We start from the raw sequence: 16,389 nt of genomic DNA, 5'->3' as shown, positions 1-16,389 counted from the left end.
CTGGTCCACTTGAAAAATGTCACAGCTGCTGACTGTCACTGATAATAATGCAATATATTTTTGGAAGCTGTGTGATCTTGGCATGGTTATTCTAACTCTCTCTAACCCCTTGGAAGATGGTTGGAAGAGACTTAGTTTTACTACAAAATAGTTGGACCAAAGTAGTTTCTTACCATATTGGCGAGGGTGAATTTTTTTGTTTCCAAAGGATATTAACAAATCATTTGGGCTGTTCTGATAGAGTAAAAATTTTACTTTTTTTTCTTTTTGCTCTGCCAGCTACAAGTCAAAAAATATTGAATTTATTTTTCTATCTTGCTATGATGGGGTTTAAACCTTCAACTGCAGTAGTAGGTTGTTGATCTGATACAGTGCCATTATTGTATACCACGGTCTTTAATATGACATTCTTGTCGGCCTTGGACATAATCTATTTCAATAAGCAATCACAGTGTAATTTGGTACGAAATTAATATAAGCTTGCAACTCTTAACTAACAACGTGGTAATATAATGGAGTTGGATCTTCTTAAAGCAATGAATGTCGTGATGAATGGTGTTGAGGGATTTCTCAATAAAATGTTAATTATTTACCATGCTTAAAATAAGTTTGTAATTTGTAGTAATTATGAGAACTGCTCATCCATAGTCCCCTGATTTTGTTGTTGCCCAATATTTCATATTCCACTCTCCATATAAAGCACTTGTTGGCTCTATGGGACAGGAACCCAAATTATATTTTATTTCTGAAATGTGCTTTTGAGAGTGTACAAATGTTAGTACTTAGATTTTTATTTGAAAATTACTTTGTTTAATTCCAATGCAAACAAATTCCTTTCTGACTTGAATTTTTATTCTCTCGCAGAGAATCAAGTAGAGACATTGGTGAAAGTATTAATATTTAATAGGCAAATGTTGATTACTTTTTTTTGTTATGGTGTCTAGTTTTGTGGTAGTGTGCATTCTTCACAAAATTAATATCTCAAAATGTGGAGATGCAAATTCAGGTATTGGCTGGTCTTGGATGCTGATACATTATATCTTTACTCCTGTTCCATTTTGATGAATTAGAATGTATTGGACAGAATTTGTACTTTTACTGCATGTTTTGTTATGATTTTATTTGCAGAGTAGATAAATAATGGCCATGATACTGTGCAACAGCTTATAAAGAAGCTGATTGATTTGATAGAGACAAATTGATCATGATGATTTTTTGAAGAAGCACAGTGAACCAGCTTTTATTTTGCCCTTGGGAAATATCAGTTAAATACTTCCTCTTTTTTCTTGCTATTTACTTACTTGAAATCTTCCCTGTTATATTTTCAAGCTACATGCCTATCAGTTCCTCCCAACACCAAAAGCTTTCTCTTTCTCTGTCCAGGGTTTTTAAAATTGGAAGAAAATAAAACAAGCATAAATAACTATAGTTAGTGGGAACTGTTTCTATTTTAAATCTGATTGGATTGACTATACCTTCAACAAACATCTTTGTTCAAATGCTGTAAATCATTGTTGCTTGAGCATTGCATAACATAGCTTTCATGCACGATTTGGAAGATGGACTATGTATGTATGCAAGCATGCTTGCAGGTGTCCCTTGTTGATCAATTGCATTTATTTTTGGGTGTGCAATTTGTTCCTTTTGAGTTTGAAGCTACAATGGTTTCGCAGTGTGTAGTACACAAAAAAAGCACGTCTCTTGTTCTAAAATTTCTTGAAATTTTAAGTATTTTTAATAATTTTGTAGGAGTCTTTTTTTCTTTATGTTTATGAAGAACGCTTTTCAGAAAATCTTTTCAAGTAGCATTCCTATGAGATTTCTCAAACTCTGCCTAACTAGAGCAAGTGGCTGATAATGTTGTTTTGTTTTGCAGACTGGTAAGATTTGATTCTTTGGGTCACAACCTCCTGACTGCAATTGTCAATCCTTCCAACCAGCAGGTAACTTACTGTCTCATAATTTTTTTTTCCGCTTTTGAGTTCTAATGACAATGTTTTGATAAGTCATTTCCTTTTAAGTGAGAAAAGCAGCCAACATGACAGCTTAATATTAGCCAATTATTTCCATGTTCAGAGTAGCACAGTGGTAGTGCAGCTATTTCGCAGGTACAGTAACCCAGGTTTTATTCTGAACTACAGCACCGTCTGCGTGAAGTCTCACAGTCTGACTGAGACCGCATGTGTTTCCTCTTAATGTTTCAGTTTCTTTTCACTTCACAAAGGATCTCTGGCTGTAGCTTAATTGGTATTCTAAATTATCACTTGTACATAAAGGTGCAGCAGAATTTTGCAAATGTTGGGCATTGAGGGAGAATCATTTACAAGAAAGTAAATGGGGAGGGGGGATGAATGAGGTGACTCAGAGTTGGCACAGGTGACAGTACAGTCCAGTAATCTATATTGAAAGGAAAATGAGAAATAATGCATGACTGGCTGTACTTCAAGCTGACTGACCTCAGCCAAGGTGATGAAGATGGTTAAAATTAGCATTAATATCACAATCAACCATGGTTTCTGGGTTGACTTCTCTCTATTAGTCTGTCTGGGGATGTATTTAAAGTGGAAGAACTAAACACAGCTGACAAGCTGCAGCCCAAGATATTGGTAATGCTAGAATTTCTGTTAATATTCCAGTATCTATTTTAACCGTGGTGCCAATCTAAACTATCACCAGTTGCCTTTACAAGGTTCATTTCCCTATATTCCCTGCCTGTTCATGTGTCAGTCTAAGTGCTGTTTAAACATTGCTATCATATCTGCTTCTACCACTTCTGCTGGCATCATGTTCCAGGCACTCACCACCTGCAGTGTGGAGGAGAGGAGAACTGTTGGCCTTGTAACTTTCAATTTTCTCTTCACCTTAAACCTGAGCCCTTTCATATTTGATATTTTCATCAATGTGTTTAGTCACATCCTTAAAAAGTTCAGTCATGCTCTTAAGGCACGACCTGCCTTTGACAAAGCCATGCTGACTATTCTTAATCATATTATGCCTCTCCAAATGTTCATAAATCCTGCCTCTTAGAATCTTTTCCATCAACTTACCAACTGCTAAAGTAAGACTCTCTGGTCTATCAATTTCTGGGCTATCTCTACTCTCAACATCTGCAACCCTCCAATCCTCCAGAACCTCTCCCATCCCTGTTGATAATGCAGAGATCATTGCCAGAGGTTCAACAGTCTCCTCCCTCAGTAGCCTGGGGTACATCTGATCTGGTCCTGGAGACTTATCCAACTTGCTGCCTTCTGAAAGCTCTAGCACATCCTCTTTCTTAATGTCTATATGCTTGAGCTTTTCAATCCACTCTAAGTCATCCCTGCAATCGCCAAGATCCTTTCCCATAGTGAATACTGAAGCAAAGTATTCATTAAGAATCTCTGCTATCTCCTCTGGTTCCATACACACTTTTCCCACTGTCACATTTGATTGGTCCTGTTCTCTCACGTCTTATGCTCTGCATTGGGCAGAGTGAACGTGAGAGAACCTAGAACAGGAAGTTTCCATTCAATGTGTTGCCCCTTTGAAAGAGGAGGCATTTTTTGTTTGAGTGTGCAAGGTCTTTGGATCTCTCTCCCACAACGGGGATGGAAGTTGTGTTTTTGAATGTTTTTTAATGACAGGGTTAGGGAGCGTGGAAGTGAAAAGTTACTGTGGAAAGATGGGAATATAGTTAAAATTATAATTGGATTGGCTGTGAGAGTGGTGAATCTCTAGAATTCTCTCTAACTGTTGAGGAAAAATCAGTGGAGGTATTTAAAAAGGAAGCAGGTAAATATCTGAAAGATTGGGGAATTGAGGACAATGAGGAGTAAAAGCGGTTCAACTAGAAGAGATGCTGCCTTGCAACTCCATTAAGTTGGATTTGATCCAAATCTCAAGCAATGTGTGGAGATTGTATGTTCTCCCTGTGACTTGTGGGTTTCCTCATATTCCAAATATGTACTGTATGGGCCAGTTTAAATTACTGTAAATTGACATTGTGATGAAGGCGAGTGGCAAAATCTAGAGGGAGTTGATGGAAATGTGGGGGGAATAAAAATGGAATTGATGTAAATGGGTGTTAAATGATTGGGATACTCTTGATGGGTTTAGGGGTCTGTTTTTATAACTGTAAGACTTTATGGGGTGAGGCCTGGAGAAGAGCAGCCATGGGGGGGGGGTGTCAGACTTGAGGGGCTAAGTTGTCTGCTCTTCATTACCTGTCTGTATGTGGATATTGCATTATGTTTTGACAACTTTATATGAATAAATGCCTTCAAAAATATTTGAATGCAAATTTATTTTATTATGTTGCCAAGGTTATCAGTACTTTTCTATTGTTTTGTCATGCAATGCTGACTTGAAATAAATTTCTGTAAAATTAAATTTACCCAACAGTAGCTTGTTATATTTCATTACTGTTTTATGGATTCTTGTTCATGCTGGTGGTGATGCTCAAGAAGGATGATTGCTTAAGCATAGTTGATTTTTCACTTGGTTTCTTGTGAGATTTCCAAATGAAATGCAATAGGTTCACTGTGTTTGACAGTTATTGAATCACATTTGCTGAATAACTCCTGTGCAAATTTCTATTTAATGCTTTATATTCAATTTTAAAACTTTTAAAGTAAAAATGATTTGGGTCATACAATGCAAAAACAAAATTATTTTCCTTTAAAATGATGATCTAGTGACATTTCTTTTTGTAATAGCCTTTTTGCTAATCAATAAATCATATAGGGCAGTAAACTGGAATATTGGGCTGGATCGTTCATTTATTTTTACTTCAATTACTTTTTCTCAGAATTCAATTTGCTTTGATAATATTTCATGTATTTTTAGTGTCTGATTGTAGGCACTTAGAGGTGGTTGTAAAGGCAAGAGCTGTTAGAGGCTATCAGGTAGTGTGAACAGATCTTTGGGATGTGACTAACCCTCAGCTGCTGATAGTGTTGCCCCAGCAAAACTTCAGGACTGTTGGGAGCTGAACAGTTACGTGAACTTATATTTTATTTATTTTTGAGATGAAGCACGGAGTAGGCCCTTCTGGTTTTTCAGGCTGTTACGCCCAGCAATCCCTTGGTTTCACCTTAGTCAAATCAAGGGACTATTTAAAATGACCAAGTAACCTATCAATCAGTACATTTTTGGACGGTGGGAGGAAACCGGAGCACCTGGAGGAAACCCACGCACTCACCAGGAGAACATACAAACTCCTTACGGACAGTTGCAGGAATTGAACCTGGGCCACTGGTACTGTAAGCCGTTGTACGCTACCTGTTGCTTAGGACATGATGGGTTCAAGTAACTTCTCAATTAAACTTCAAAACCAATGGTTGCAACGTTGTTTCTTGACCTTTTATAAGGACTTGATCTTACTGCTATCCTGGTGCTGCAGATCCTTGAGAGGAGGTAATTTTTGTTTAAGTGTCTCCTATTGTTTTAGGTTTACATGTTTGGCCAGAGCAAGCATCTTCATGGTTGCTCGAATTTCACAAAGTTATTTCAAACAGAAGACCTTTTTGGATCCATGGACTAATAATTTGCCAATGCATCATGAGGAGGCCTGAAAGTATTTCTTGGAGATCTCCCTCCTTTGATGCTGATTGCATTCTAGCTGCCCTCTCACAACCGAGAATTGTGGAAATGCATTTAAAAGGGGGTAGTTGATCTTCATGGAGAATTCTTGAAGGGTTAAGCTGTGTTGAATTCTGGAGTTTATGTTCTAATGATTTTCCTTCTCCTTCCTACCCCCTCCCCCCAGAATGATGACGATGGCGAAATTCCATTGGATAACGTTGAAACACCCCAGTATCGCCAGCGATCTTTCCTCCAATCTCAGCCTGTCCGTCGAACACCACTGCTTCACAACTTTCTGCACATGTTGTCCTCACGGTCGTCAGACACTTCAACGGGAGACCAGAGCCAGACTGAAGAGAATGCCTTGCCCGCAGGTGAAAGTGGTAGAACTTCCGTGTATGCTGTTCTTCGTGACCGCTTCAGCTATCCAGTACAGGAGTGTGTTCATCACATGGGGTTGGTTTGTTTTTGTAGCCGTTGCTCTACACTGAGGTCATCTTCCTCCTCTTCTGTACCTAATGAAGTCAATACTCCTTCAACATCCTCTGCTACCACCAACTCTACGTCTGCACGGACTGAGCCTCGTATTCCTCCTGAAAGGCCTTTATCCCAACCCGACCCTCGTATTCCCGACCGTCCTTCAGCATTCAGTACTGTTAATTATGAGAATTCTGGTAACTCTCTCAGAAATCTCTCTGCAGCCACTAGCAGGAGGGGTTTATTAGGGCACACGGCATACCAGTCAGGAAGTTTGCAACAATCTAATACCACACCAGCCTACAGGGACCAGAGTCCAAGGTTAAGTGGGACTGATTGGACAAGAACAATGCTAAACATATCACCAAGGTCTGAATTGGAAAGCATGCCACCTCCTAGGACTAGTGCATCTTCTGTAAACTTGCTGTCTGTGCTGAGACAGCAGGAGACAAACACTCAACCTGTTTACACTTTAGCTTCTGAGGGGAGAGGTGTCTCTAGTCCGGGCACAAGTAGTAGTGTCAACACTGGTGCTAACAGCAGTACAGATGAAGAGAGTCCGAACAACCAGTCCTCTGTCAGGAATGTCCTCCAGTGCAACCTGAGCCGTTATTTCATGGAAATGGACCGCTTCCAGGATGTGGATCAGCGAGTTGTTGATGAGTCCAATCAATCCCCGCAGGTGCAAGAGATCCTAAATAACAACATAGAACCTAATAGGGCTGGCCCATCTCAGCAAAATGCCGAAAACACTTCCAGTTCATCAGGTGGACATCTAAGTCGCTGTAGAGCCTGCCATAACCTTTTAACTTTCAACCATGACACTCAGCGATGGGAGCGGACCACACAACTTTTTTCATCAAATGAGAGCAGCTCTTGGCATGTGCCAAACAGTTATGAACCACTAGGGCATGGAAGTAGCCAATCCCCAATGCCACCAAGTAGGGGGATCATGGGCAGGGCTCATGGCTTAAGTAGCTCAGAAGGCAGATTTACCCGTCATGGCTCTGGCCAGCAGGGAGAACGTACAATGGGTCTAACATTTAACAATGAGACGGGACACTGGGAGCGGGTGTACAGTCAACCATCATCAAACAGAATGTCGAATGTTTCACAAGAGGCCTTAAACCAAGAAATGCCTGAAGAAAACTCGGAAGAAAATTTACTGAGAAGGTAATATTTGCTTTTAGCTTTAAGAACATGAATTGAAAAGTAATCTTACATATCTTTTCTCAAATGGTAATAACAAAGAAAAAAACCAAACTGACTGTTTAAAGCAATGAACATCTAACTTATGATTCTGGCATCAATTAAAGTCCACTTGGGGTCTACCATTTGCATATGAACACATGATATGTGATTGGCATTAAAAAGTCCATGTAAAGCTTAAAGTGAAGCATCTGTTTCATGAGTTAGTTAAGTGTTGTCTTCCGTTATTAAATTCTGTGTTGTTTAGATTTGAGTCTGAAGTATCAATCTCCTATGTATTTGGAGATAGTTGGATTCTGGGAATTCCCAATGAAGTTCTCATGCAGCATTGTTGCTTGTAACAGGAGACATGTCAGCCAATGTGAGCAAAGCAAAGCCCTAACCTGCAATGTAATAATGAACAAATAATCTATTTCCACGTTGTGGATTGAGGAAAAAAGTGTTTACCAGAACGGGGGGGGGGGGGGGGGGGTGAGAACATGGAGTTTGGAGGATGGGGGGAGGGTTTCTTATTGAAACCTACTGGATACTGAAGGGCATGGAGAGAGTGGACGTGGACAGGATGGATCCAAGGGCACAGCCTCAGAACTTGAAATTGAGATGAAAGGGGATTTCTTTAGCCAGAGGGTGGTGGATCTGTGGAATATGTTACCTTGGAGGGGTTGTGGAGGCTGAGTCCTTGGGATTATTAATGGCAGAGATTGGTAGGTTCCTAAATTGTAAGGGGTTTAGTGGTTATGGGGAAAAAGCAAAAGTTCAAAGTAAGTTTATCATCAAAGTATGTATCTATCACCATATACTACCTTGAGATTCTTTTTTAGATTCATTAGAAGAATGGGATTTTTAAAAATCAGCCACAATTGGATGGTGGAGCAGTCTCAATGGGTCCAATGGCCTTATTCTTATAGCCTAACATATCTGTTTTAAATTGTTTTCGTGGGCTGCTTTATACCTTCCTGATTAGTTGGGACATTTATTTAAAATTTCACCTTTTAAGCAGCATATTGATTTTTAAATGTAACATTTGATTACACAATCCTTTACGTAGAAATTTGTCTCTCACAGTCATGGGTTATCTCTGCTTCGTCAATTCTGATATCTTGAGCGCTCTAAATTTTAATCTTTTCATAATCAATGACTGTTCGTTCAGCTGCAAATGCTCTGACCTCCAAATCCTTGTCTTAATATGTTTGCTGAGCCACCACTCACTCTTTCTTCTGCAAGATCTTTTTTTTGACCAAGTTAATGCCTCCTCATCAAATTTGTTTTCAGATCTTATTTACCCATTGAAGTATTCTGGATTGTTTACTAGCAACCCTGGGCCACATATGTTCAAATAAAGTCAGATCTTAATGTTCTGAGCATTGAACCTGAAGAAGAAAAGCTGATTTCATAGATGTTAAAACCTTAAATGGGTCCAACAACAATTACAAAGTTGCCTTGGGCATTCTCATTTACAAGGTGCTTTATTATAAATTAACGTTAAATTGTTTGAGAGGTGAAACACATAAACAGTTTATTCATAAACAGTGAATAACTGCATGCTGCCTGCTGTCCAATGGTAAGACACTTGAAGTAGCAGAACACCATCTATACACCACAGGCCAGTTAAAGCTGAAGCAGGTAGCACACCTACAGTTCAAAGTTCAAAATACCACATACAACCGAGATTCTTCTTCCTGTGGGCATACTCAGTAAATCTATAGAGTAATAACTGTAAATAGGATCATTGAATGAGCCAGAGTGCAGAAGACAGCTATTGTGCAAATGCAAATATAAATAAATAGCTAGCAATCAATCAATAAATGAATGTTTAATCCTGATCTCTGCTTTCTTTGCACGTTTGCACGTTCTTTTTGTAGCCACGTGCGTTTCTCTTGGCTGCACTGGTTTCTTTCCACGTCGCTGCAGTGTTATAGAAGATGATGGGCAGGCCGGGGAAGAGATGTTGCGTGTTCAGCTGTGAAATGTGGAGTTTAGAGCTGCACCCTGGCCAGTAAGATGAGTGCAGCTGTAAATGTGAAGGGAGGAAGAGAGTTAATGTTTCTATCAGAATATTTATTCTTTCTCACTCTCACCGGGATCAGACTGGACTCCTAAGAATTTTCAGAAATTTTTGCTTGTACTTTTGTCCCTATCAGCTAAATATCTCCTGGATTTGACTTCATTTATTCAACAATTCCCATTCCCCTGCTCCAATAGGATGAATACCACTGCTTCTGAGCCACAGTGAATAAACAACCTTCTCTGAACACGCAATTAAACAGCAAGTTAACTATTCGGTTTCTGCTGCTGGAAAAAAAACCTAATTAGAAAAGGCACCCTTGTGATTTAAAAATGGTTAGAGTTATATTTTGAAAATGCTCCCACAAAAATCAAGCAGTGAAAATAATGAGATATCATAAAGGTTTGGACAGATTGCTGTCGAGGAAATATTACACATCATTCTGTAGATGCACTAGTTATTGTACTGCTTTATGTGCTTCATCAGTGGGCCATGTTGATTTCTCTTTTGGCCTGCTTATATATTGGATATGAGGGCCAGAGAATGCTGAGCCAAAAATTAGCTTGTAGTTCCATTTATCCCTTTTATTTTTAAGGGCTTATCTGCACACCGCGGCAGCAATGCAGATGAGATCAGGCACTCAACAGACACAGACCACAAATGTTTACACATTCGGCCATTCCTTCGCTGTTGTGTTACTCCACCTAACTATGTTAATCTGAAGTGTTTACTAAGTATTGGGGTCATTCACTCCAACTGTCCATCACAGGTACTCAGCACAAACACCTCCTGTCCTCGGTAAAAGTGTTCCCATGATTTGTTGCTTGATGCCTGATATTGATGGGACAGAGCCAGTACCATAGCTTCTCCATGCTGAGTTCTGAGGTTCAAGGCTGCACAATGAATGCCGTCTCCCTCTCTGTGTAGCTATGCATCTCTTCCAGAGAGTGATGAGAGAATTTCTGAATACATGGAACAGGTGCTGCTGGTCCCCAGTTAGAACTGCACTCATCTAACTGGCCAGGGCGCAGCTCTGAGCTCTACATATGACAACTTCTGCCTGCCTGCCCACCATCTGCCTTGGTCTGCATTGAGTATTGATATTAGAGGATCACCTTAATAAATCAGCTCTGTGCAGGATACACTCATCACAATGTGAAACTGTCATTGTATTGCATACCTAGTGGACCAAGCAACTGTTTGTGTCACAAGGGTTTGACATTTTTTTGTGCACTGATGCATTCAAATTAACTGTTTCGGTACACATATTGAATTTTCTCTTTCCATACAAGCCTTATTGATGCATAAGCCCCACTAGGGAGTATGGATGAACTGTTTTATCCCACAGCCATTGATCCTATTTATCATAATTATAGACTCTGGGTGTTTGCTAGAGAGTGGGTGAAAGCAGATTTCCACCTCTTCTTTTGTTCCCTAGTCCAACAAATGGTAGCTTATAAATTTATCTCCTCCATCCAATCCCACTGCTACATGAAGACATGGGAGCTACAGATGCTGGAATTTAGAGCAACTCACAAAACTCTGGAGGAACTCATCAGATCAGACTGCATCTATGGAGGGAAATGGACAGTCAACTTTTCACATCAAAACCCCTTCATCTAAGACTGAAAGAAATAGTGTAGGAAGGTGGAGAAAAGAGCTAGCAATTGATACTGTGGGAGTGAGGTGTGGTTAATAGCCAAGTGAGGTGGGGGGAGAGTGGGAATGAAGTCAGAAGCTGGGAGGTAGTAGGTGTAATGGGTGGCAGTAATCAGGATGAAGATGATGGAATCTGATGGGAGATGAAGATAGAGCATGAAATAAAGAGAGGGGATGCAAGGTGAACATTGGGGCACTTCCTGTTGTCATCTCTGCTTTTAATCTCTGTTTTGCTGCAGTAATACAAAACAACTGGAGAGCATCTAGCTGTAGATCAATAGCAGTTGATATGAAATTCACTTGATACTGTGACCCAGTGATTTGGGGAAAAAATACTCTGAAGTAAACCAAAGAAGTACAAAATTATCTTAAGTTTTGCATAATGGCAGTGACTTCTTAACTGACCAATGAAAAATAAATGATAATCAATTGTGAAAAATGGTCATAATACTCCTGACCCTAACACTAACCCAACTGCTTAGTAAACTGTACAATTAACTTCCATTCAGTGTGCAGACCATTGTAATCTGCAAAATATAATTTGTAATTTATTTTATTGCCCTATTCATTGTTACTGAGTTTCACACATTTATCTGAGTAACTCCTGTATTTGGCAAAGGGGTATATATTTCCTTCCACATCCAACACATCATTCTCCACAACTTCCATCATCTCTAAAGGGATCCCACCACCAAGTATATCTTTACCTTCCCACCTCTCTCTGCTTTCCACAGGGATCACACCTTGTATGATTCCCTTGTACATTCGTCACTCCCTTCTAATTTCCCTCCTTGTAATTGCCCTGCAAGCAGTCATAGTACCACACCTGTCTATTCATCTCCTCACTCACTTTCATTCAGGACTCCAAACAGTCTTTCCAGGTGAGGCAACACTTCACCTGTGAAGCTGCTGTGGTCATCCATTGTGTCCGGTGCAGCCTCCTCTACATGGAGGAAACCCGTTGTAAATTGCGGACCACTTTGTCAAGCACCTCCACTCCATCTGTCAAAAGCAGAATTTCCTGGTTGCCAAACATTTTAATTCCTATTTCTATTCCCATTCCGACATGTCAGTCCATAGCCGCCTGTTGTGCCAAGATGAGGCCACCCTTGGTGGAGGAGCAGCACCTTATATTCTGTCTGGGATGCCTCCAACTTGAAGGCATGAATATTAATTTCTCCTTCCGGTATTAAAAAAATTCCCTTTCCCTCCCTCTACTTCCACTTCCCACTCTGACCTCTTACGTCTTCTCACCTGCCTGTCGCCTCTCCCTGAATCCCCTTCTCCTTCCCTTCCCTTCTATGTCCACTCTCCTGTCCTATCAGATCCCTTCCTCTCCACCCCTTTATCTTTCCTACCCATCTGGCTTCACCTGTCACCTTCTAGCTAGTCTCCTTTACCTTCCCCACCTTTTTATTCTGGCATCTTCCCCTTTCCTTTCCAGTGCTAGTGAAGGCCTGAAACATTGATTATTTATTCATTTTCATTTATGCTGCCTGACCTGCTGAGTTCCTGCTGTGTATGTTGCTTTGGATTTCCAGAATCTGCAGAATTTTGCGTGTTTATATTTTTCCTTTTTTCAGTTCTGTCCAGATATGTGCAGGAGGTTTAATTACGATTCCAGATCTTGGTCCAGGTTGCTGAATATGTTGCTCAGCAACCTTGCTGACAGAGAAAATAACAAACGAGTGTCGTAGTTACATTGTCAGTTTTCATAAATATTTCTGGCTATCAATGGGTGGAAAATCTGACAGTCACTGTTTAATTTGACTTGCCTTTTAATTCATACTGAAGTCATTTTAAAAAAAACACTTTTTCATGTTTGATTTAATTACATTTTCTGTAGCAATGAATATAGCTTTGGTCTCAACAAGATGGGTTCTCAAAATGAAAAGCTTGGTGCTTGTCACTTTAAGTTAAGTTTTTGAATGTTAATGTGAGTAAAGTACAATTGTGTATGTAATAAAAAAAATAGTTCCAACATAACAAGTATTAAGGCCAGCACTTGATGCAGATCTTTGTTCACCTTATTGAAAGGTGAAGCAGAGTTGGAGGAGTGAAATGGCTGCCTCATTGTTTCTACTTGTGCTGCTATTTTCACACTTTAAAGGTTGGTTTGGAATTTTAAATGTTTCAATGATATTCTCATTCAATCTAAAATCTGCATTGTTTCATCTGAACATGATTGAAGATTCCAAGTTAGGAAACCTACTTTATGCCTCAGATTTTAGGCACAGAAACATTTAGCTCAGTCACACAATTTTTGTCTCAGTCTAAAACGTCAACCTCCTTAGATATTTTTTGAAATGCTGTTCCTGGACAGCAATTTGTTTATTTTAAAATACAGATTACAGCATCTATTGTACCTAAGCAATTTTCTCAAATGTGTATGTACAAACATGGGTACATATGAACATAGCAATTAGGAGCAGGAGTAAGCAAGCTCTACTATTTAATGATATATGTGTGATCTGATGGCAATCTCAACTCTTTATTCTAGTCTTGGTGTGGTAATCCTTAATCTCTTGTTTTTCAAGAATACTTACATCTATCATTTTAAAATATTCAATCATTCTACATACAATCGCCTTTGAAGAAAAGAGTTTGGAAAACACTCCAGCCTTCGGGAGTGGGAGAATCTCTTATGGCTGATCCTTTAGTTTTTAATAGTAATTCTGAATTCTAGATTAGCCACAAGGCCAAATATCCTTTTCACGTTAATTCTGTCAAGAGTCTTCTGGACTCCATATGTTTCAGGCAAGTATACTTTCACTCTTACTGTATTTTCTAGATGATGCATATTTAGTTAGTGCAACCTTTCCTCATAATGTAACCTGCCCATTCCAAGTATTAGTTTTGCACATTTCCGAACTGCTTAAGTACGTTACAGCCTTTTGTCTGATTGCCTTATTTACCTCTAATTGAGCTCTGGGACAGCAGTTTGTTGAAACAGCTTTGTGAAGTAATTTTGCTTTGGTGTACTTGCCGCCTTAGGTTTTTTTTTCTATTTCCTTTTGCATTGGAACATGGCATCCATAACCAGTGCCCTCTTATGTAGCTTTTGGTGAACATGGTGATTGGTAATCATATCAAGATGTTGAATAATCCCATCATGTATTAGTTACAGAATTGAGAAATGTCTTGTGTTTAAAGCTCCTTAACTAAAACAATCAAACATCCCTGGTTTTGCTGTGCTAAAAGGTTACTCATTCTTCCATACCACTGAAAGTAATTGATAGCAGCCAGATATACAACAAAGAACAAGTACAGCACCAGACAAGCCCTTCTGTCCATAACGTGATGCTAATGATTCCCAAAGTTGAACAAAGGGAACTATGGAGTTATGAGGGAGGAGCTGGCCAAAGTTCAATGAAACAATACCCTAGCAGGGAAGACAGTGGAACAACAATGGCAGGTATTTCTGGGAATAATGCAGAAGGTGCAGGATTGGTTCATTCCAAAGAGGAAGAAAGATCCTAAAGGGAGTAAGGAGCGGCCGTGGCTGACGAGGGAAGTAAAGGGCAGTATAAAAATAAAAGAGAAGTATAACATAGCAAAGATGAGCGGGAAACCGGAGGACTGGGAAGCTTTTAAAGAGCAACAGAAGATAACAAAAAAGGCAATACGCCAAGAAAAAGTGAGGTACGAAGGTAAATTAGCCAAGAATATAAAAGAGGATAGTAAAAGCTTCTTTAGGTATGTGAATAGCAAAAAAATAATTAAGACCAAAATTGGACCATTGAAGACAGAAAAGGGTGAATTTATTATGGGAAACAAGGAAATGGCAGATGAGTTGAACAAGTACTTTGGATCTGTCTTCACTAGGGAAGACACAAACAATCTCCCAGATGTAATAGTGGTCAAAGGCACTAGGGTAAAGGATGAACTGAAGGAAATTTATATTGGGCAAGAAACGGTGTTGGATAGACTGTTGAGTCTGAAGGCTGATAAGTCCCCGGGACCTGATGGTCTGCATCCCAGGGTACTTAAAGAGGTGGCTCTAGAAATTGTGGATGCATTGGTAATCATTTTCCAATGTTCTGTAGATTCAGGAACAGTTCCTGCTGACTGGAGGGTGGCTAATGTTGTCCCACTTTTCAAGAAAGGAGGGAGAGAGAAAACAGGGAATTATAGACCGACCGGTTAGCCTGACGTCAGTGGTGGGAAAGATGCTGGAGTCAATTATAAAAGAGGAAATTACAACACATTTGGATAGCAGTAGAAGGATCAGTCCAAGTCAGCATGGATTTATGAAGGGAAAATCATGCTTGACTAATCTTCTGGAGTTTTTTGAGGATGTAACTATGAAAATGGACAAGGGAGAGCCAGTGGATGTAGTGTACCTGGACTTCCAGAAAGCTTTTGATAAAGTCCCACATAGGAGATTAGTGGGCAAAATTAGGGCACATGGTATTGGGGACAGAGTACTGACATGGATTGAAAATTGGCTGGCTGACAGGAAACAAAGAGTAGCGATTAACGGGTCCCTTTCGGAATGGCAGGCTGTGACCAGTGGGGTACCGCAAGGTTCGGTGCTGGGACCGCAGCTGTTTACAATATACATTAATGATTTAGATGAAGGGATTAAAAGTAACATTGGCAAATTTGCTGATGACACAAAGCTGGATGGCAGTATGAAATGTCAGGAGGATGTTATGAGAATGCAGGGTGACTTGGAAAGGTTGGGTGAGTGGGCGAATGTATGGCAGATGCAGTTTAATGTGGATAAATGTGAGGTTATCCACTTTGGTGGCAAGAACAGGAAGGCAGATTACTATCTAAATGGAGTCAAATTAGGAAAGGGGGAAGTACAATGAGATCTAGGTGTTCTTGTACATCAGTTAATGAAAGCAAGCATGCAGGTACAGCAGGCAGTAAAGAAAGCTAATGACATGCTGGCCTTTATAACAAGAGGAATAGAGTATAGGAGTAAAGAGGTCCTTCTGCAGCTGTACAGAGTCCTGGTGAGACCCCACCTGGAGTATTGTGTGCAGTTTTGGTCTCCAAATTTGAGGAAGGACATTCTTGCTATTGAGGGAGTGCAGCATAGGTTCACAAGGTTAATTCCAGGAATGGCGGGACTGTCATATGTTGAAAGATTGGAGCGACTGGGCTTGTATACACTGGAATTTAGAAGGATGAGAGGGGATCTGATCGAAACATATAAGATTATTAAGGGACTGGACACACTGGAGGCAGGAAGCATGTTCCCGCTGATGGGTGAGTCCAGAACTAGAGGCCACAGTTTAAGAATAAGGGGTAGGCCATTTAGAACAGAGATGCGGAAAAGCTTTTTCACCCAGAGAGTGGTGGATATGTGGGATGCTCTGCCCCAGAAGGCAGTGGAGGCCAAGTCTCTGGATGCATTCAAGAGAGAGTTAGATAGAGCTCTTATAGATAGCGGGGTCAAGGGATATGGGGAGAGGGCGGGAACGGGATACTGATTGTGTATGATCAGCCATGATTACAGTGAATGG

At 40.0% G+C, this 16,389-nt stretch overlaps 1 protein-coding gene across 4 annotated transcripts in view; it reads left to right on the top strand.

The window, feature by feature from the left end:
* The window catches only part of LOC140729445 (activating molecule in BECN1-regulated autophagy protein 1-like), a 397,371-nt gene that overhangs the window by 49,372 nt on the left and 331,610 nt on the right, over positions 1-16,389 (top strand). For all 4 annotated transcript variants that reach the window (XM_073049187.1, XM_073049188.1, XM_073049189.1 and 1 more), the window contains 2 exons: positions 1,877-1,943; positions 5,747-7,212. In XM_073049187.1, coding sequence (XP_072905288.1) covers positions 1,877-1,943; positions 5,747-7,212 — 1,533 coding nt within the window. The remainder of the gene's footprint in view (positions 1-1,876; positions 1,944-5,746; positions 7,213-16,389) is intronic.

This window comes from Hemitrygon akajei, chromosome 6 (genome assembly GCF_048418815.1).
Source record: "Hemitrygon akajei chromosome 6, sHemAka1.3, whole genome shotgun sequence".
Taxonomy (NCBI): Eukaryota; Metazoa; Chordata; class Chondrichthyes; order Myliobatiformes; family Dasyatidae; genus Hemitrygon; species Hemitrygon akajei.
Note: the sequence above shows the minus strand (reverse complement) of the source record. Positions and strands in the feature narration are given on the sequence as shown.